Source organism: Herpailurus yagouaroundi, unplaced genomic scaffold (assembly GCF_014898765.1).
Source record: "Herpailurus yagouaroundi ecotype Mexico unplaced genomic scaffold, PumYag 139, whole genome shotgun sequence".
NCBI lineage: Eukaryota > Metazoa > Chordata > Mammalia > Carnivora > Felidae > Herpailurus > Herpailurus yagouaroundi.
In genome coordinates this window covers 73,827,293-73,849,830 of record NW_024412394.1, presented here as the reverse complement: position 1 = coordinate 73,849,830, position 22,538 = coordinate 73,827,293, and the positions used below count along the sequence as shown (strand labels likewise).

Below are 22,538 nucleotides of genomic sequence, written 5' to 3'. Positions count from 1 at the left end.
GGAGGTGGAGGTGGAGGTGGAGGTGGAGGTGGAGGTGGAGGTGGAGGGAAGCCAGATGAGAGTACCTTCTGCTCGAAGCCATGGCCCATCCTCTCCCATTCACACCCAGAAATAGAAAATAGCCCAGCCTTCAGGTTGAACGATCATACACATGCCAGGGGAGAAAATACAGATCACCTTGACCTCTGTGCTCTAGTGAACAATTCTCTACCCTCCCACCAACACAAGAGGGATAACATCCTGAGTGGAGGCACTTACCTGAGACTCCGCCTGGATCACAAACAGGATTTCCTATGTCTCGGGAGGAAAGAGAGACATTTGGTTCCAGGCCTTTTAGAGAGCTCTATCATGCAGCCAATAGATGTGTGTCCACAAAGTTGCCTCAGCTACTCCAGCATTTGGCAACACAGAAATGACCCTTTAGGAAAGCCACAGAAAGCCCCAAAACCAGACTACCAAGACTTGTAAGGTGATTTTTCCAAAGATGTAAAAGAAATGACATTGTTTCCCTTTGGAAAAGATTTTCCAAGGGTTCGTAGAGAATCTTGTGAAAAGCTAACATAAATGCCACTGTTGGGAGGAAAAACACCCCAGGGAAAGAAGCACAAAAACTGAACCTAATAAGTAAAAGTGTCCACTGACATAATTTTTATTGCTGCAGAGACACTTAAAACCGACAGGAAGAAGAAAATGCCCTCCCCCACCGTCAGCAGTTCCTGAAAACTGTAACCTGTGACTATTCTGTGGCTGCCTAAGGCATTTCAGATGGTCAGGAAAACCTCCAGGTCTAAACAATACACTTTTCAACCCCCTTTCTTTCAAGCTTTCTGAACACCTGCTGGGTTGAGTCCCTCATGAGGATGTCAAATCTAAATGAATGAATGGGGGGGGGGGGGGTGGGGGTGGGGGGGGAAGGAACTGCAAAACTAGTTACTTGAGTTTAGACAGATCAAGAGGCAATTCTTTGCCAAAAATTCAACCACTCTAGGCCCAGTATTTGATTAAGATGGTGTTTCTGTGCATGGATTGGGCCAGCTGTCTCTTGGCAAGGATTTGTACTCTAATCTAAAGTTAAATGTAGTTGAACATAGTTGAACTACAATAATATGTCTGGTGGCTCCTTCTAGAGAAAGAAGTATTTGCAGTAGATTTGGCTTGGAAGCAGGGAGAAATCCATGCAACAACTCAGAAAGTTCTTTTCAGTTCTGGGATAGTGGACTTTATAGAAAAAGCTATAAAGATAAAAGTTTAGGACCAAACATGGTCTTGGAGATATCTAAAGTATCCTACTTTTTACATTCATAAGTTTACTGAGACCTGAAAGGTTGATAATGTCATGAAAAAGACCCCAGGGAAGAGCAAATTGAATACATAAATACTAGCATATGGAATTGCTTATTCTGATACAGACACAGGCATGTTCTAGTTCCCACTACCTCATCAGGGACCTTATTCTTATCACTTATCCACCTTCACCCTCCACTTGGCTCCTCCTCATAAGCCTAAAAATATATTCAAGACTCTCCCATCCTAGGAAAAACATTCTCTTAACACTGCTTCCTTTCTTCTACTGGCAAACTTTGAGAAAGCATGATGTAGCGGGAAAATGTTCTATGGCCTGAATGTTTGCCTCCCTCTAAATTTCATATGTTAAAGACCTAATCCCCAGTGTGATGGTATTTGGAGGTGGGACCTTTGGGATGTGACTGGGGTTAGATTAGGTCTTGAGAGTAGGGCCCTCGTGATGGGGTTAGTGCTCTTAGAAAAAGAGAAAGAGACCCAAGATCTCTTTCCTCCCCTTCCATGTGAGGATATAACAAGGCAGCCATCAACAAACCAAAGAGAGGGTCCTCGCCAGACACGGGATTTGCTGGCATCTTGATCTTGAATATCCCAGCCTCCAGAACTGTGAGAAATAAATGTTTGTTGTTATTTAAGCCACCAAGTCTGTGGAATTTTGTTCCAGCAGCCCTAATTGTCTAAGAAAGAGAGCCAGTTTTGAAAGCGTATAATTCTATGTTGAAATGCTTGCCAGTGCTTACCTTAAATCTCTCGATTCTGACTCTTCTATTGTGTTTCAGCTGACTATTGATCATAAGTCTCTTTCATTCCTCTCCAGCTCCTCTTCCTTCCCCAAATTCTGATATATGCAGGCTCTGTGGTTTGCATTTCTCTTGAGGCCGATGTTTCCCCTGTGTAGAACAATCTGACACAGAAAATGTCACCTCTCTACCCTTTCACCAATCTGCTCCTATTCCCTACTCTACTTATATGTCCCAGAAGCATATATTTGGTGTGTTCAAAAAGCCAGCTCATTATTTCCTCTCACTCCCTGTAAAACCTCTTTTTCCTCCAACATTCCTAAATCCTAGTTAATGGTCCCATTGTTAAAACTAAAAGCCTCCTGTTAATTTCTGACTCCTCCCTCCCTTTTACTTCTCACATTGAATCTGTCGCCAAATTCTTATAATCCTACATCCTAAACTCCTCTTGATCTTTCTTTTGCCCTCAGTCCAGGGCCTCATCTGTTCTCCTTAAGTTGCTTCCTGATGTGATTTTTAATTTCTATTTCACTCTCCACTCTGGAATCAAGTGATCTCTATAATATACAATACAGCCACACTGCAAACTTCTCAGTTTTCCTGTCTGCAAGATAGAGCTTCTAGTACATACTAGACTCCTTATCCATCCAGTGAAGACCAACTCAATCTCTCCTACTTGGTGAAGACTATCCTAAGTGACCCATCTCCCCACCCCACCACTGGACCAAATGAGTTGTCCACTAATTTCTGGTCTCTTTAGTACCTTTTACATGTCTCTACACTATATGCTGAGTATTTGCCTACATGTCTTTCTTCCCAACTAGCCTGTGAGTTCTTCTTTGGCAAAGAGCACATCTTTTTTACCTTTGTATTCCCAGCACCTGGCACAGTTCCTGACAATCAATACTTCTTAATATTTTTTGAGTGGCAAATATAGAATGAATGAATGAAGGAAGGAAGGAAGGAAGGAAGGAAATGGTAATTTATAGGTCTTATTGGCCCATTTTGGAAGATTGTTCTCCATTTTATCTTCATGTGACCTTCTATTGCTAACGTCAAGCTTTTAGGGGAAAGTTCTCTGAAATACTGTATAAAACACACGGAATGCATCTGTGATACAGACTCCTTTGACCCTGAGGATACCTAGGGTGCCTTGACTCATCAAGCTAGGAACTGTGGACTCTGCTTTGCTCAAGAAGGTGAGATTAGGCTGGAGACCATAACGTCACTGCACCTTTGCTCTGCCCCTTAATTTTCTGGTGTAACCAGAGTCTCCATGACAAAAGGGTAAATAAATGTTGGTTATTCTACTTGTCCTTTGGCTCCCTCCAGGGCTCATTGTCCTCAAGGCATATGCTCTAAAATTAAAAACCATACGGGCTATAATAGAATGAATGTGCACACATTATCCAAAGAGATTTTATTCACCCTCATAGGTAAATTGAAATAATCTTAAAAGAGCCACAGTAAAAGTGCTCATTGTATTACCAAGTCTTGCTAAATAATACCTCCACCTGTTCTCTATACATCTCTTGAATCAAGTTCACTTCCCTATACACTGTCACTGCCTTTGCTTTCATCCTGATCACCACAGCAGTGATTTTCTCATCCTGCAACCCCTGGAAACCAACCACTATTTTCTTCATTATGTTATGTGTGAGAGTAGTATTGTAGTTATTCAGGATATTATCATCTCTTGACAGATATATGTTAAAAATTTTTGGAAAAAGATGACATATTTGTGTTTTTCTTTAATTCACAAAAGCATTAATCAAATGGCAAAATATTAATTGTAGATGTCTGCACAGGCTATTCATTTGTAATAACTAAAAAATAAAAACAATCAAATGTCTACCTGTAGAGGGCTGATTGAATGAACTATTTCCACATAATGGAGTACTATACTGCCATAAAAAAGAAATGAGTAATATCTTATTTATTGTATGGCATGATGACTTCTAGAATATATTGTCAAGTAATAAAAAGGAAAGTAGAATAAAGTGTACATATATTTTTTTAATAGGCTAAATCAAAAACATTTTTTAAAAGGGTACCACTGAGAGAGAGAGAACAGTATGAAAACAATAAGGATAAAAGCTAGATTTCTCAAAATATACCTTTTGGGGTGATTTAGTTTTGTTACCATGTAATCACTTTACATAATAATTAAACATTTGAAATTAAAAGCAGTTCTTAACAAATGAAAGCAAAATTAAATAAATGAATGTAACTACATATTGAATTAGTGGCATAGAGAGAACTAATTCAGGCAACTTTAAACACAGTAATTTGTACAACCTTAAAGGATATACCTTAAGGACAAAAAGGAGCAGAAAAACAATAAAAATAAAAATCCTAAACTTCTCTCGGAAATCAAATTGTCTGTGGCAGTGTTGGTGTCGTTAGTTTGAGTCTTTTGGGTATGTATTGTGGTATAAAGAAATGGAGAGGCACCTGGGTGGCTCAGTCAGTTAAGCATCCAACTCTTAATTGTGGCTCAGGCCATGACCTCACAGTTCGTGAGTTCGAGCCACACATCAGGCTCTGAGCTAACAGCGCACACCTGCTTAGGATTCTCTCTCTCTCCCTCTCTCTGCCCCTTCCCCACTCTTGTGTGCTCTCTCTCTCTAAAAACAAAAACAAACAAACAAACAAAAAACCTTAAAAGAAATGTAGTAATCATGTGGTTATTAGGACTTGGGGTTTTGGAAATGAGGAAAAAGACACAAAAGTTCAGTTAGATAGAGTTAAATTTAATTTTTAAAAAGCCTTGTAGTCCAGATTTGAATAGAAAACTACCAGTATATTTTTATTTTAAAAAATCCAGATATGATACCAAAACATAGGCAATAAAAAATAATAAATTGTAGTACATCAAAATTAAAAACTATGTGCATCAAAGGACACAACAGGGGTACCTGGGTGGCTCAGTTGGTTAAGTGTCTGACTCTTGATATCAGCTCAGGTCATGATCTCACAGTTCGTGAGTTCAAGCCCCAACTCAGGCTCTGTGCTAACAGTGTGGAGCCTGCCTGGGATTCTCTCTCTCCCTCTCTCTCTGCTCCCACCCCCCCCCCCCCAAAATGAATATATAAACTTTAAAAAATACATTTAAAAAGGACACAATTAACAGAATGAAAAGGCACCCTATGGAATAGTACAAAATATTTGCAAATAATATATCTGATAAGGGGTTAAAATCCAGAATATATGAAGAACTCCTACAGTTCAACCACAAAAAATGAACAACTCAATGAAAAAAGTAGGCAAATAACTTGAACATTTTTCCATAAAGGACATACAAATGGCCGCATGAAAAGATGCTCAACATCAAACCACTAGGGGAATGCAAATTAAAACTGCAATGAGATAACCACCTCACACTCATTAGGATGGCTATTATAAAACAAAAACAAAAATAAAAACAAAAAAGCAAAAAACAAAACAAGACAAAACAGAAAATAACAAGTATGTTGAAGAGTCAAGAAATTAGAATCCTTGTGCACACACTGTTAGTGGGACTATGAAATGGTGCAGCCCCATGGAAAACAGTGTGGTGATTCTTCAAAAAGTTAAAAATTGAACTAAAAATATGATTTAGCAATTCCATTTCTGGGTTCACACCCAAAAGAATCAAAAGCAGGACTTCGAAAAGATATATCTGTACATCCATGTTCGCAGCAGCATTATTCACAATAACCAAAAAGTAGAAACAGCCCAAGTGTTCATCAAAGGATAAATGAATAAACAAAATGTGATATATACTTATAATGGAATATTATTCAGCCTTAAAAAGGAAGGAAATTCTGACAGAAGCTACAACATGGATGAACCTTCCATGAGGTACCTAGAGTAGTCAAATGCATAGAAACAGAAAATAGAATGGCGGTTGCCAGGGGCTGGGGAAAGGGGGTTTGGGGAGTCATTGTTTAATGAGTATGGAGTTTTGGTTCTGCAAGATGCTGAAAGTTCTGGAGATGGATGGTGGTGATAGTTACACAACATTGTGAAATACTTAGTACTACTAAGTACACTTAGTAATGGTTAAGATGGTAAATTTTAACCACAATTAAAATCTTTCTAAGCAACGAATCAAATAACTAAAATAAAAAACTGATATGTTATTTTTTAATGTTTATTTATTTATGTTGAGAGAGAGAAAGAGAGAGAGAGGGACAGAGTGAGCACGGGGGAGGGAAAGAGAGAGAGAGGGAGAGAATGCCAAGCAGGCTCTGCACCACCAGCACAGAACCTGATGAGGGGCTTGAACTCATGAACCATGAGATCATGACCTGAGCCAAAATCAAGAGCCAGACGCTCAACTGACTGAGCCACCCAGGTGCCCTGAGAATTTATATTTTAAAAAGACATTTAAGGGGCACACCAATTTTACAGTATATGGACCTTATTTGAATCCCAATTCAAACAAGTAATACTTTTATGAGGCAAGTAGGAACTTAAATACTGACTGGATAGTTGATGATATTAAGAAATTATTGTTGTTTTTTAAGTGTGATAATGATATTGAGGGCTTTGCTTTTTGGAGTAGTTTTTGTTTTAATTGAGACTTTGGTTTTATAGAGCAGTTTTAGGTTCACAGCAAAATTGGGGGAGAAGGTACAGAACTTTTCCCTTTATCCCTTGCCCCTACACATGCACAGCTTTCCCCATTACCAACATTCTCCACCAGAGTGGTATATGTTACAACTCACAAAGCTATACTAACACATCATAATCACACAGAGTCTGTAGTTCACATAATGGTTCACTCTTGGTGGTGTACATTCTGTGGATGTTTTACGTATTCTTTTTTAAAATATATACTTTACAGAAGGAATTGTATGACATTTGGGATGTGTCTCAACATAATCTGGGAATGGAGGGAAGTGTGTTGGAGAGTAGATCAGATTGGTAATGAGTTGGTAATTGTTGAAACTGACTTAGAGGTACAAGAGGCTTCCTTATGTTATTTTCTCTACTTATGTTTATTCTTGAAATTTCCCATAATAAACACTTTTTTAAAATGTTTACAATTCTGAAATCTATGTTTATAGTGGTTCATTACACAGAGGAACACATTTCTCTGTGTTTATATGATATATATAATTTTCATAATATGTACTTTAAAAATCCTTCACCAGAATGATCCATCCATATCCAGTGGTATCACCAATTTCCTTACTACCTCTCCATTGTCTACAGGGCTAAGTGTAAGTTCCGTATGATGACAAATGAAGTGCTCGGTGAGCGGCCCTCTGCTTTGCTGTCCAGCCTGCATTCAGGGCAATGCTAAAGTAATTCGGTTCCTAAATACACAATGCTGTTCATGCCTCTGTGCCTTTTCACATGGTCTTCCTTGTTCCTGGAATGCTTTTCCACTGCTTGTACACCTGACAAACAATTCATCTTCCAAAAACCTCTTCAGGGCTCATGTTCTCTAAAACCTTCCTTTATCATCTCTCACAACTCTTTAGTCAGTTTATATCTTGCTTCATTCCATAAATATCCTATGCAGCTCCCAGAAAAATTATCACTCTACTATTTCTCGGACATGTATAAACAGTAATAATCTTCACACAAATTTCATTGCATTATAGTTATTTGATTATGGGGTTGCCCCCCTCACTAGACTATGATAGTATAATGGATGCTTGATAAATATTTATTAAATCAAACTGGCTCCTGCTTCAAAAACTTTTGGGTGACATTTCAAAGAGAAGGCAAGGCTAAAATGAACAAAACCTATTCAATAATTAGAATATTGCTTTCCATACTCTACATCAATAGAGAAAACAAAATAGTCACAAGAACTGATTAAATAGATAACAAAAGATCTTGTTTCATCTCAGAACACAGAAAAATTCTTCTCAAAGAGCAAATCACTAAGAGTCCAGTCATATTTTTAATGATTATTTAAGTGATTATTTTAATCACTTCAGAAAACACGGAAAAATCTTAAGCAGAAGTTAATAAGTAGATATTCCTCTCTGTAGATGTGAGAACCTTATTTGGAGGACACCTGAAAGAGAATTTGGCACTCCAAAAGATGTAAAGCACCAATTAGTAACATTGGTAACATTTGCAGATTCTCACCATACATTTTAATGATTATTTTAGTAATTCTCCTGTTTCTCTTTTCTTGTTAAGTTTTACTTATTAAAAATGTATTCACACAAACAATTTAAAGAGCCAGATAAGAATATAAATCATTTCCTACCACTCCTTGACCTTCACCAGTCCTGCTTTCCACCATTTCCTGCTTCATATCAGCACCTCCTTTCTACTCTTGTCAACCGGTTCTTCTGGAATCTACTTCATTTTTGTCCATAATATGCTTATATAAGCTCTTTCTTGATTTTTCCGTTTGAGGCACCATTTTTTTAAATTTCCACATAGAAATGCAAGGTTTTCTCACACCCAGCCTTCATCCTAACCACACACATATACAAACTTCCTGACCCTCTTCCCTCTTATTATGTGGAATCGGACTTAGACGAGTCTTCTGAGGTTCCACTACCATGACTGTGTAAACACTATAGACCACTGGACCATGTAGCATACCAAGAGCAGATTTCCCTGGACTTAACGATAGAATCATTTTCACATTTTCTGAGCTTTCTCTATTCTTATCACTAGTCTTCAAACTCTTCCCCCATTTGAATATATCTTCTCTCAATATTATTCAGTACATTAACTTTTCTATCAATGTATCTTCTTAAAGAAGTCTCAAGCCTTCTGATGTTGTCTCCCTACTTAGCTGTTGCAGTGGGGGGAAAAAACGGACTCAAAATTTAAACTGAGATTTTAATATTGCTGAGAACTGCACACAGGAAGGAAGGAGAGGTTCTCCCCAGCCAGTGGCTGGGCATATTCAAATTCCATTTCCTTAACCCATCAAAATTATAGCTCTTTTTACTCATGAGTACATTCTAAAACGCTCTTGAAAAATTGCCTCATGGCCAACAGCAGAAGAGGAGCCTATGATGCTCAGGTGGAGAAAATGAGATGTAATGTCACTTAGGAACGTTAGGGAGGGTGGACCTTATAGTAGTTGAGTTACCAAATTTCAGTAGGCTATGTATTAGTTACTTTTTGCAGTGTAACCAATATCCTCAAAACTCAGCGACTTGTGACAATTTATTATCTCACAGTCTCTGTGGGCCATGAATTCAGGAACAGCTCAGCTGGGTGGTTCTGGTTCAGGGTTTCCCTCAAGGCTGCAATCGGGACATCAGTGAAGTCTGCAGCCGTATGAAGACTTGAGGATTTTACTCTACGACAGGCCACACCCGTGGCTGTGGGCAGGAGGTTTTAGTTTCTCACCACAGGGGCCTCTCCAGGGGCTGCTTCATCATCCTCACAGCTTGGCAGTGAATTCCATCAAAAGAGCAGTCCAGGAGAGAGTGAGAGAAAGGAGGCTGCAACACCTTTTACAGTCCATTCTCTGAAGGCACATATCATCCTTTCCACTTTTTCCTATTCTTCAGAAGTGAGTCAGTAAGTCCAGCATACAACCAAGGGAGAGAATTCATCTCTACCTCTTGATGGTAGGCATGTCACAGAATCTGGGGATCCATTGTAAAGCCACCACACGTTATTTGAAACAGGTTGCAATGATTTTTTTTTTTTTTAGCGAAATATTAAAAACTCATAATTTTGTCAAAAATTTGACTTTCTCCCTGTCTAACCCTTGACTAACCCACCCGGGGCTAATCTTGTTATGGAGGGCTGCATTGCCATCATATTTTTTTTTTTTTTTGTCTATTTATTTATTTTGAGGCAGGGGGAGGGACAGAGAGAGAGGGAGAGAATCCCACGCAGGCTCCGTGTGGTCAGCACAGAGCCCAATCTCACAAGGCACAGCACAATCTCACAAGGACGCCTAAACCCAGTGTTCCAAAATTGCACCATGATGCACTTCACTGTGGGTCTGTATCCTTCCACTGTACTGATCACTCGATGGAACTCTTCAATCTAGAAATCCATGTCCTTTCATCTGGGGAAAACATATTGAATTATTTCTTTGGTGATATCTTATTCTATCCTACCTTTTTCTCCTGTTTCTCCTAGAATCTTATTAGTAGGATGACAGATATCTTAGACTAGTTTTCTAATTTTTTTCTTACTTTTCTCTCTTGTCCATCTCTTTATCTCCATCCATACTTCCTGTGAGATTTCCTCCAAGTCTATCTTCCAATCCTTCTACTGAATTTTTAATTTCTGCTGTCATGTTAATCTCCAAGAACTCTTTTGTTCTCAATTGTTTTCTTAATACCATTCTATTCTCATTTCATATATGTAATGTCTCCTCTTATATCTCTAAAATCATTATGGTAAGGTTTTTTTAAGTTTTCTAAAAAATATAATTTCTGCTTCTTCTAAGTAGCCTTTTTCTTTGTTTTGACTTCTGTCTTTCATACTTTTTTCAAATCTCTGGAGATCCTTGGTTAGCCTCTCAAATTGGATAAAATATGAACTTTGGTAGAGTTTGGAGGTTATGGACTACAACATAGGATAATAACTGGAGGGGGCACTTAAATGTGAATCTTAAAATGTGTTGTTTTATTGAAATATCTTTTCTTGGGCAGTAAGATTTGCTAGATACAGATCCTCTGACCTACTGCCTAGAGAATAAAGGCCTGAATGCCAGTATTCTGGAAACCAGGTTGGGTAAGAAGGCTAGTGGGGGGAAAATTTGGTATGTACATTTTAGCTTAATTCCCATTTGCTCAATATACTGACTCTGTCTTCAACTAGCCTAGTGTTCCCCAGTTCAGAAATCTCTTCTAGGGGCATCTGGGTAACTCAGTTGGTTGAGCATCTGAATCTTGATTTCAACTCTCCTGGTTTGTGGGTTTGAGCCCTGTATCAGGCTCTGGGCCGGCAACAGAGCCTACTTCAGATCCTCTGTCTCCCTCTTTCTCTGGCTCTCCCCAGCTCACACTTTCTCTCTCCCAAAAGTAAATAAACATTTTCTTAAATAAATAAATAAATAAACATAGGAATTAATAGAAAAAAATCTGCTCAAAAAACTGCATCTAGAGATTGAAATTGCCATCTTTTTCTAGGTTACAGAGAAGCAGTTGTCCAGCCACTTGGAATGGGGACAGAGATCTGAGAGACCAATTCTTTTTTTTTTTTAATTTTTTTTTCAACGTTTATTTATTTTTTGGGGGACAGAGAGAGACAGAGCATGAACGGGGGAGGGGCAGAGAGAGAGGGAGACACAGAATCAGAAACAGGCTCCAGGCTCTGAGCCATCAGCCCAGAGCCCGACGCGGGGCTCGAACTCACGGACCGCGAGATCGTGACCTGGCTGAAGTCGGACGCTTAACCAACTGCACCACCCAGGCACCCCTGAGGGACCAATTCTTAAAGAAGCTTTCAACCAATGCTGTTTTTTGCCCCCACCACCAGAGGTGATTGGTGCTGCTAATTCCTGAGCTTTTTTTTTTTTTGACAAATTCCATGGTAAAAATCATTTCATTTCTTTTTTAATTTTTTAAAAATGTTTATTTATTTTCACAAGAGAGACAGAGCACAATCATGGGAGGGGCAGAGAAAAAGGGAGACAGAATCTGAAGCAGGCTCCAGGCTCTGGGCTGTTAGCCCAGAGCCCAATGCGGGGCTTGAACTCATGAACTGTGAGATCATGACCTGAGCCGAAGTCAGACACTTAACCAACTGAGCCACCCAGGCACCCCAAAATCATTTCATTTCTTATCTTTCTCAAGTTCTGGCTTGGTATTTAGATTTTTCAGGTCCATTAGGAAAATTGCGATTTACCATCTGCTTTGTAACTTCTAAAAATTGTGTTATTTTCTTCTCTCTTGTTCTCCATTTGCTTTCTGATGTAAAAAAAGATCTCTATACTTTTGTTTTATTGTGGTGGAATACATACTTTCAAACCAACAGTTTTAACCAGAAGTACCTCTTTCAGTTGTCTTTCACTGCCAATAATCATATTTACCAAGCATTGATTTTAATAAGTGTAAATTGTTCAACCTCAAGTTGGAGTGAGAACATAAAGGACCTGTAATAAAGGTTTAGATTTTAGGAAAATAAAAAACTTTGATAGAAGAGCTTCCTTGTGTATCTGCAGGGAGAGATAGGCAGTTTCTAGCTGGGATAGATGTGATTATGAGGCTGGAAAATTGTGGAATTCTGTTGGTATTAACAGTGGCAAACAGATTTAAAGTTAAAGAATGTGAACTCATTTAATGTTAGTCTTCTTAGGGGCACCTGGGTGACTCAGTTGGTTAAGCATCCGACTTCAGCTCAGGTCATGATCTCAAGGTTTGTGAATTTGAGCCCCACATTGGACTTTGTGCTGACAGCTCAGAGCCTAAAACCTGCTTCTGATTCTGTGTCTCCCTCTCTCTCTGCCCCTCCCCCACTCACACTCTGTCTATCTCTCTCACTCTCTCTCAAAAGTAAACAAACATAAAAAAATAAAAAATAAATAAAGTTAGTCTTCTTGGATTGCATATGTTTTAAATAGGAACAATCATCTCATCAAGAAATCTTGAGCAGAGCTGGGAGCTGAGAAAGGATTTAAGATTATTTTGATTTTTGAGAGGAAAAACATCTGGTTTTGATTTTATGCACTACCCTCTCTCCAAGCGTTTTTAAGTACCTTTAAAGATGCCTAGACAGATGACGATCTTGTCTCTGTGAAATAAAGTGTCATTTAATGAATCCGGAATGTACCCATCTACTTGTTTGGCCACTGAAATAAGTTGCCCTACAGCTTGACCATGTCTCAGACTTGAGTTTATTCAAGCTGCTATTTTTGGACAGACCATGTGATTTAAGAATACTATGAAGTAAGCCAAACAACAGTTGATTTTCCATCTGCCTCTCATTATCTACTAAGGTAATGTTTCCCAAACTGTGTCCTGTAGAACATCAGAAACCCAAATTGTTGATGCGTACTCCTTGGAAACAAACAAACAAACAAACTTTTGTCTATTAAGTTTTGTTTCTTTACTATATGTAAGTAAAATATTAAATATATTTATACAATTATTTTTCTTACTCTATAATCAGCCTTTAAGAAATGCAGTGCCAGAGTGCTTGGGTGGCTCAGTCAGTTAAGGTTCCAACTCTTGATTTCAGCTCAGGTTATGATCTCATGGTTCCTGAGATCAACCCCACGTCAGGCTCTGCCCTGACAGCGTGGGGCTTGCTTGGGATTCTCTCTCTCTCTCAATGTCTCTTTGCCCCTCCCCTGCTCATTCTCTCTCTCTCTCTCTCTCTCTCTCTCTATATATATATATATATATATATGTATATATATATATAAACATTAAAAAATAAAATGTTTTATCTCAATAAGTTTTAAAAATATTTGGTCTTTCTCAGTTGTTTTTATCAGTTGTTTTGCTGTATTGTGACATTTGTAAGACAATCAGTTTTCTTTTTAAGTCTTTATAAGGCATAAAATCATGCTGAGGAGAGAAAACACAGTTCATATGACACAAAGAGGTATGTGACCAAGTGCTACAGTGAGTTTCAGAGATGAAGTCATTAAGAGCTCAGGGAAAGAAGTTATGTGGACGGATGTCATCAGGGAATGCTTTGAATAGAAAGCGTGATTTGAAAGAGGGCTTGAGGGCGCCTGGTGGCTCAGTTGGTTAAGCGTCTGACTCTTGGTTTCAGCTCAGGTCATGATCTCATGGTTTGTGAGTCTGAGCTCCATGTCAGGCTCTGGACTGCCAGTGTGGAGCCTGCTTGGGATTCTCTCTCTCTCCCTTTCTCTGCCCCTACTCTGAACTCTCTCCCCACCCGCCTCTCAAAATAAATAAACCTAAAAAAAAAAAAGAAAGGGGGCTTGAAAGACAGAAAATTATGTGCACGTTCCTACATGTCTCACTAGTATGCCAAGAATGCAAGGCTATGATTACTTTTTACCCAGGCCATTTCTCAGAGTGTGTTTGCAGCAAGCAACACGGAGAGGTGAAATAGTTTCCCTCTTGGACAAAGAGCAGGCTTGATTACTATTTGTTATACGATGGTGGTACCCCAAGCTCTGTGTTCTCTCAAGTAACATAATCCACTCAGTGTGATGGAATTTGGAGGTGATTAGGTCATAAGGGCAGAGAACTCATTAATGGGATTAGTGCCCTTATATAAGAGACTCCAGAGAGCTCCCTTGTGCCCTCTACCATGTGAGAAGACCCCTATCTATGAAACAGGAAATGGGCACCCACCCGACACGGAATTTGATGATATCTTAATCTTGGACTTCCCAGCCTCCAGAACTGTGAGAAACAAGTTTCTATTGCTCATAAGCCACCCAGTCTACAGTACTTTGTCTCCAGTGACTAAGCTGTTAATCATGGTATTACAAAGACTCCCACACACAGTAGGTATCCTCAATATATGTTTGGATGTTTCTTGAATGACTGAAAATGAATATATTAAGAAGATGATGGTGACCATCAGGGGATTGGTTAATGAGGCCCAAAACTTGACAAGGAGACTTACTTTAAAGTGATTTGCAGAGTTTTAAAAGCAATTTGTAATTATACAATTTCTTTTGAGTATATAAGCTCATTTATCCCCATTATTAATAATCTTATCAAACCAAGTTTTCTTAAATTAATATTCTCCTAGCAAAAAGAAATGAAAAAAAACTCTCAAAAACGTACTAAAGGCACCATAAAAGAACTCGTGTACATACTCACACACACACACACTCATGTACACACACACACACACACACACACACACACACACACACTTTTCACCTGACTTTAATTCCACAGTAACATATGCTATTAAGTCTTGGGCATCATTTTTCCAATTCCAGGGCATCTACAGTCTTTGTTTTAAATGTTTTTTAACGTTTTTATTTATTTTTGAGACAGAGACAGAGCATGAGCAGGGGAGGGGCAGAGAGAGAGGGAGACACAGAATCTGAAGCTGGCTCCAGGCTTTGAGTTGTCAGCACAGAGCCGGACGCGGGGCTCGAACCCACGAACCGTGAGATCGTGACCTGAGCCGAAGTCAGACGCTTAACCAACTGAGCCACCCAGGCGCCCCCAGGCCATCTATAGTCTAAAAGGGAGTATCACTTCCTCTTTTTGGAATCAGCATGTTCTTGCCTTCCATTGATTACCCGGTGTATCCAATGGTCTTGCTCAGTAATCAATTGATTTAGGCTTTGTAGGGAATGTGTGGGGTGGTTATTCAGTTCATTTAGGGTAAAACCTAAAGCCCTTATTCTGGCCCAAATGCTTTTTATGATCTACTGGCTAACTTCTCACCCCTTCCAGTCTCTGCCCAAAGGTGACTTCTCGGTGAGGACAACAACTCTCTAATTCCAGCATTTCTAATGCCTCTTAGAGTGTTCTCCTTTTTCTTTTTTTCCTCACGGTATTCTTCTCTTCCTTACCTTCAGTTATTTGCTTATTTATTATCGTTACTGTTTGTTATCTCTCTCTCCCCTTAGAATGTAAGCCTCACAAAGTCAGGGTCTTTGCTGTTGGTTCATTGATGTATCCCAAGTACCTAGTACATGCTGGAAGCAAAGCAGGCACTAAATAAATATTTGTTAGTCTAAATGAGTGAATAATAATGAAATCACAGAAATCAATAGGAAATATTTGCCCAAATCAATCAATATTTGCCCAAATATTAAAAAATGGGCAAAAGGCTTAAATAGGCATTTCATAAAAGAGGATATCCAAATGACTAGTAAACCTAGGAAAAGATGCCGAAAACCTTTAATGGTTAGGGAGATGCCAATTAAACACACAATGAGAAATACCATTACATACTCACTAGAGTGACAAACAATAAATAATTGGAAATACCAAGTGTGGCAGAGGTGAGAAGCAGTGGGAACCCTCATAGTAGCGTACATTGGTATAACACTTATGGCAAACATTTGATATTATCTAGCAAACTGGAATATATACATGACCTCATGCTTTCATCTATTCCAGGAACACACGTTGAAGCAACACTTGCACATAGCTACCAGAATTCAAATACAGGAACGGTCACTCCAGCATTGCTCACAAGCGCCGGAAATTGGGAGCAAACCAAATGTCCATCAGCAGTTAAATGGATAACCAGATTGTGGTATATTCAGGTAGTAGAATACTATCCAGCAATCAAGACAAATAAGTCGTTCTAGGCATACTATGGATGAATCTATCAAATAAAAGCAAAAAAGATGATAAAACAATTCGTAGAGAACCAATTAGAAAGTGATTTCACTCATACAAAGTTCCAAAACAGACAAAAATAAACATTAATAATTTAGGAATGCGCACATAGGTGGTAAAACTATAAATAAAAGTAAGGTAATGAGGGCGCCAGGGTGGCTTAGTTAAGCATCTGACTTCAGTTCAGGTAATGATCTCACAGTTCATGAATTCAAGTCCCACATCGGGCTCTCTGCCATCAGCACAGAGCTTGCTTCAGATCCTCTGTCCCCCTCTCTCTCTGCCCCTCCTCTGCTTGTTCTCTTTTCTCTCTCAAAACTAAATAAACTTAAAAAAAAAAAAAAAAAGAAAGAGAATGATCTCTCCCCGCGCCCCCGACCGCCTGCCGCCCACATTTAGGAGAGAGTTGACCCTGTGAAGTGACACTCGGGCAGGTGTTTTCTGGGTTGCTGGAGATGTCCTCTCTCTTTCCCCTCTGTGGCGGTTACATAGATGTTTACTGTGTAATTATTTTTTTAAATGGACACAAATGTTTCATATACTCTTCTCCATGTTTGATAACCCACAATTTTTAAAATGACAATAAGTTGCCCAATTTTATAGAGATTTCTTTCATTCAGAAGTTTTTCATGTTTTATTCCTTGTGGCAAAGGATCTTGATAGACAATACCCCTTTTTTGATACAGGTCTCTTTCTTTAGATAAGAATATAATATAATCAGTTCCACAGCCCTTATATTGCAATTCACAGGAGATATTTCGTAAGGCGGCAATGAGGAGGAAGGGACAAAATAAGATCAACTACAGGCTTAGCTTTCAGGGCAGACCCAGTTTTGGACACATGGTAAGCACCCAATGGAAGCTTGCTGCTGACTAAATAGGCAGTGGTGGCTGGGGCTGACTCAGGGAGTATTTCTCAATCTTTGTTTTAGGAAGAATTCTTTACAATAGGCCACCTGGTAGGTAAGATGTTGTGAAACTTAGGGTTCCCAGATGTTTTCCAGCCAGAGACATTTGTGGGGACATTGTGTAGACATCTGTCTACAAATGTAGACAGTTGTATATAATTCTGTTTGCAGATGCTCCCTCAGGACTTGCTTCTTTAGTTTGTAGAGCATTGATATTTTGATCTATGGCTTTGGATGGAGCAAAGAGATCATGCCTAATCTTATGAGGCTCTGTAAACTGTATCATCTTGCCTAACTCAACACAGTGTGGAGTCATCTCTTAGAACAATATGGTTGTTTTGCAGCAAATATTATTAGCAGATGCTGTGTCTGAATCTCTTCTAAGCTGAAGCCTTTAGGGCAGCATAAAGCCAGGGTGATCATAAAGAATCAGTTGGTGAGCCAGCAAATAAATACAGTTGACCCGTGGACAACCAAATATGAACTGCACAGCTCCACTTGTACACAGATTTTTTCAGTACAGTATAATACAGTAAATGTATTTTCTCTTCCTTATGATTTTCTCACCTTATGATTTTCTTTACTCTAGATACAGTAAATAATACATGTAACATATAAAATGTGTGTTAATCAACTGTTTATGTTATCACGAATGCTTCCAGTCAACAATAGGCTATTTGTACTTAAGTTTTAGGGGAGTCAAGGGTTATACATGGATTTTTGACTGTACGAGGGTCAGTGCTTTGAAGCCCCAATTGTTCAAGGATCAACTGTATACACCCAGTGGAGAAATGCTTCGTAAGCCCATGATGTGGCCTGTTTGTGGCTGGACTCCAAGGAGTAGTAATAGTGGTGACCATGTTCCCACCATGAAATAACTTCTGTGTCCTGATTCCCTATGTTTATTCAAAGTGGTCTCAGGTATCAAGAGTTGCCAAGTTCCTGGATGAGATGAAAAATAGTAGGGGTCACTAAGGACATCTGCATCTTTTCTGCTCACAAGGGCACATGGGCTAAAAAGGGACAAAACTGGCCCAGTAATAAGGACAACAGGTGGCCACTCTGAACCACACTATCCAGACAGGCTCAGTCCACTAACTTTAGTTCTGCCTGCCATTGACTGTATGACCTTGGTCTAGTAATGTAACCACTCCAACCTTCAATTCCTCACTTGTACGTGCGAGTGATGTGTTTTGTGGGTACCCTACAACGTTGTAAAAATGAACTGAAGAGAAAGATATAAAACTTCCTGTTGACTGCAAAGCCCTACACCATTGTAAGGGTTCTTTTTAATCTTTTCTAACTACACAGTTAACATTTATTATTCATTACAAAAAACATCCAAAGATCAAAAACACATGAGGTTTTTGTTTCTTCTGGAGTTGGTTGTTTTTTTGTTTTTGTTTTTGTTTTTGGTTTTTGGTTTTACGTGGGTTTTTTTGTTTTTTTTGTTTTTGTTTTTGTTTTGAGAGAGAGAGAGAGAGAGCGGGGGAGAGGGGCATAGAAAGAGAGAGAGAGAGTGAGAGAGAGAGAGAATCCCAAGTAGGCTCCACACTCAGCATGGAGCCCAATGGGGGCTGGATCCATGACCCTGGAATCATGACTTAAGCCAAAATCAAGAATCAGACGCTCAACCGACTGAGCCACCCAGGTGCCCCCAAAAGACATAAGACTTAAAGAAAAACTCCTCTGCCTTATTACTAGTCTTTAGAATTGACCAAATTTGACAATTTGTTGCTTATCTTTATATACTTTATGAATGCGTGTGTTTATATATGTGTAGGTATATTTTTTTTTAACAAAAAAGGAAGCATAACTCTTTTCTAATTCTAAAAATTCTAATCAGCGGATTTTTTTATGAGAGAAACTGTTATATAGGGACATGGAACAATGATATTTAATGTGAAAAAGTTGCAGAACCACATTTATAATACGATAATATTTGTGTAGACACAGAGCCTATGGCTTCCTCTGGTAAAACTATATTGCAAAGGAATGAGGTAAGTGTACATTTTACTTCACATAGTTCTCTAGTGTTATCATTTTTTTTCTTAAGCATATATGCTTGAACAATAATTAATAAAGACTGTGCAAGAGGAAGTAAACAAAATGGAGACAATATACTGTAAGATGTAAGTGCCCATGTTAGACCAGAGGGGGGGAAAAGCATTGAAAGAGAAGAGTATACAAAAGAAATGGGAAGATGAAATAAAGGAAGCAAAAATAAAAGTAAGGATGATACGAATTTCAAAATTATTCATTAGGGAATAGAAAATAAAACTGATCATGTAGTTTCTGCCACTAACCTTCTTATAATATAGGCTCACTAACAGGATATTCAGTTCGGCTGACAAGTTCTTTTAAACGATCCTGTGCAACAAAGGGCAAATAGAGCCCAAGACAGAGATCTGTTCAGAGAGGAAGAAGGGCTAAATAGGCCCAGTGCTCAATTCCTTTACAGTTTAAAGTTTTCATATTTTATTTTTTTTAAATGCACAAAACAGCCATAAATTTGGGAGATGTGCAGGAATGACAAGCTAATGTCCCCTGATATTGTCAAGCACCCAACTCTTGATTTCAGCTCAGGTCATGATCTCACAGTTCATGAGTTCGAGCCCTGTGTCGTGCAGAGCCTGCTTGGGATCCCCTCTTTCTCCCTCTCTCTCTGCCCCTTCCCCCCACCTCTCTTTCTTTCTCTCTCTCTCTCAAAAAGAAATTAACTTAAAAAAATAATTTTGTGGGGTGCCTGGGTGGCTCAGTCGATTAAGCGTCCGACTTCGGCTCAGGTCATGATGTCACCGCTTGTGGGTTTGAGCCCCGCGTCGGGCTCTGTGCTGATGGCTCATAGCCTGGAGCGTGCTTCGGATTCTGTGTCTCCCCCTTTCTCTCGGCCCCTCCCCCACTCACACGCTCTCTGCCTCTCAAAAATAAATAAACATTAAAAAGTAATTTTGTCTACAGATACTGTGGCTCTCAATAAATGTTTCCCTTCTCTCCATTAACAAATCCTGTCATGTCTATGTTCAAAATTTACCTTGACTCTATTCACTTTTTCTATCTTCATCACCACTGACCCACTTCAAATTCACTCCTACCTATTTTCACTGCAGTGGCCTCCTGATGAGTCTTTCTGTTTCCATGTTGGCTCTGTCTCTTCCCCCATGCCATTCCTTTTTCCACAAGAAAATTAGAACAGTCTTCCTAAAATGCTCATGGGATGAAAACCAAAACCCTTCGCATGACTTAGAGGACCCGCACCACCTGTCCCTTGCTCCTTTTTTCCAGTCACCTCTAACTAAGGCTTCCAGCTGCGCTCAGATCTTTCTCACCTTAGTCTTTGCCATGCTGTTCCGCAAACTGAAATGCTCTTCTGTTCCTCAGGTTTCAGTTTCTCACAGAGTTCCCAGCCCCCTCCTGTACTCTAAATCAGGCCACAATTGGTATTTCTATATTTACTTGCATGCTATGGGTTTCATCTGACTTCCCTACACTGTCAAAACTGTATAATGACTATACAGGGGCTCAGAACATGATCCTTTCTACTTTTGTGCATATGTGAAATTTACCAAAATAAAGTTTTAAAATCTGCCCTCTGACCCTACAAACTCAAACCAACAGTTAGGCTTGCAATTGTCGTTTTCCATATTTTGTATTTTTAAAACATTGACTTTCCTGTTCGTGATAATTTTTTGTTTGTTTAGTACCCACATTAGAGCCGTCAGAGGCGGTATTTTAAAGTTTGAAACAATGTATTATCTTCAAGAAAGTGAATTTGAAACTAACATCAGATAACCTAACAGAAAGGTCAAAAGTTCAATCATTCTTCCGCCGTTTCTGCTACTGTCTCTGCTACTTAAAAGTCTTTTATTTGACAACATTCTTATTCAGTGAAAAGGACCCTAAACCAGGGGTGTAAAACTTTTGATCTAGTTCCAGTTTGCCCCTTGGACAGAATCATTTGACTTTGCTTCCTTTTTCATAACTAATATAATGAATAGGTAAAGTTCTCAATTTTTTATTTGATTTAAAATTGTTTACACAATTTGAAAAATCAAAAAAAAAAATAGTCATAAAAATACCAAAGTTTATTTTTTAAAAATGAAGCGATAACTCAAAAGAACTTGCCTCATATCCATTAATAAGGTCACAAGTCAGCAGTAGTGTGCATACCAGGTGTATCCACAAAGCCAAGAATGGGAATCACTGTATCTCCTTCTTTAGATTTGATGCTCTCACTCTTCTCTGTTCTATGAACATACTTGTGCAACATGCTATAGTACTGCTCCTTTGGATTGAAAGTATATAGTGATGAAATTTGCTGCCAGTCTCTAATGCTTGGGGTATTGTATTCCTTCGGATGTGAGCACTCAAAGAAACATTTGACATTCTCTTTGGCCAATTGTGTCGCATGCTCTGTGGCTTGACTCTTAAGGATCTGCTGCTCCTGTTCCAAATAGATTTTCCAAAATTTCAGCTGCAGAAAACTAACTGGAGATAGGCATCGGATGATAGATGTAAAAATCAAAAGGAAGATGATAACAACTGCGATTAGGATCCAGCCCAGCACCTGAGGAAAACACAACAAAACAGCAACTTAGTGACATTTTTTCGTAAAAAAAATTTTAAATCCTTACATAAAGGTTGAACTACTCACAGTTATGCTGATGAACAAGCAACCGTTTTAGGTCTTAGTCTCTTAAGAGAAAGAAGAGACAACCTCCCAAACGCCTCAACCACTTGACAGGTCATTTTCCAAGTCCCGTCGAGGGCCCAGGGAAAAGCCTACTTACTCGTCACTCGGCTAGAATTCAACACGTGGAATTTCGGCAAATCCAATGAAACAAGCATTCATTTTCAAGAGTCTCCGGGCTTTATATGCCCAGAAGCAGTGTGGGGCGGGGGCTTTAGAGCCAGGGAGGCCCATTTTATTGTAACAATTCTGCCTTCTTCCGGCCGGACAAACAACTCGATCTGGACTTGGTGTACTGGCTAAAAAGAGTAAGGCAGGACGGGAGCTGAACGGCCAGGCGCGGTATCCGGCACAGAGCAGGTGCCTTCCCTCCTTTTCGTTCGTTTTACTGAAATTGTCGCCGTTCCAGCTTGTCGCCCGGGGTCCCGTGTCTGGGGCGAGGGCACCGGCCCAGCCGGCCCCGCTCCCATCCTCCCAACCGCGTCCAGCGCCCGCGCCTGACCTGAGACTGGGCCTTGAGCTCCTTCAGGAGGTCCTGCGCGTCGGGCGCCCGGGCCTGGTGGCAGGGCGCCAGCGGCAGCTGGGCCTCGCAGGCGGCGTCGCGGCCCCGGCACAGCAGCCGCGCCAGTGGGGCGCTCCCGCTGGCCGCGCACTCGTAGAAGGCGCCCCCGAGCAGCGCCACGGCCACCCAGGTGAGCGGCGCGACGGCGGCGGTGGCGCTG

At 39.7% G+C, this 22,538-nt stretch overlaps 1 protein-coding gene and 2 long non-coding RNA genes across 3 annotated transcripts in view; 2 read left to right on the top strand and 1 right to left on the bottom strand.

Moving 5' to 3' along the window:
• LOC121029945 (uncharacterized) overlaps window positions 1-22,538 on the top strand; it is a 44,951-nt gene that overhangs the window by 1,877 nt on the left and 20,536 nt on the right. The gene's annotated exons all lie outside the window — the stretch shown is intronic.
• On the top strand, window positions 13,823-16,250 carry LOC121029946 (uncharacterized). Its single transcript, XR_005790000.1, has 2 exons — window positions 13,823-14,409; window positions 15,995-16,250. It is a non-coding gene; the product is annotated as an uncharacterized LOC121029946 (long non-coding RNA).
• Window positions 20,757-22,538, bottom strand: part of CALHM6 (calcium homeostasis modulator family member 6) — a 5,091-nt gene continuing 3,309 nt past the window's right edge. The window contains exons 2-3 of the mRNA XM_040474437.1: window positions 22,319-22,538; window positions 20,757-21,693 (exon numbers count right to left, since the gene is read on the bottom strand). The exon at window positions 22,319-22,538 is cut by the window's right edge and continues 24 nt beyond it. Coding sequence (XP_040330371.1) covers window positions 21,271-21,693; window positions 22,319-22,538 — 643 coding nt within the window. The 3' untranslated portion in view covers window positions 20,757-21,270. The remainder of the gene's footprint in view (window positions 21,694-22,318) is intronic.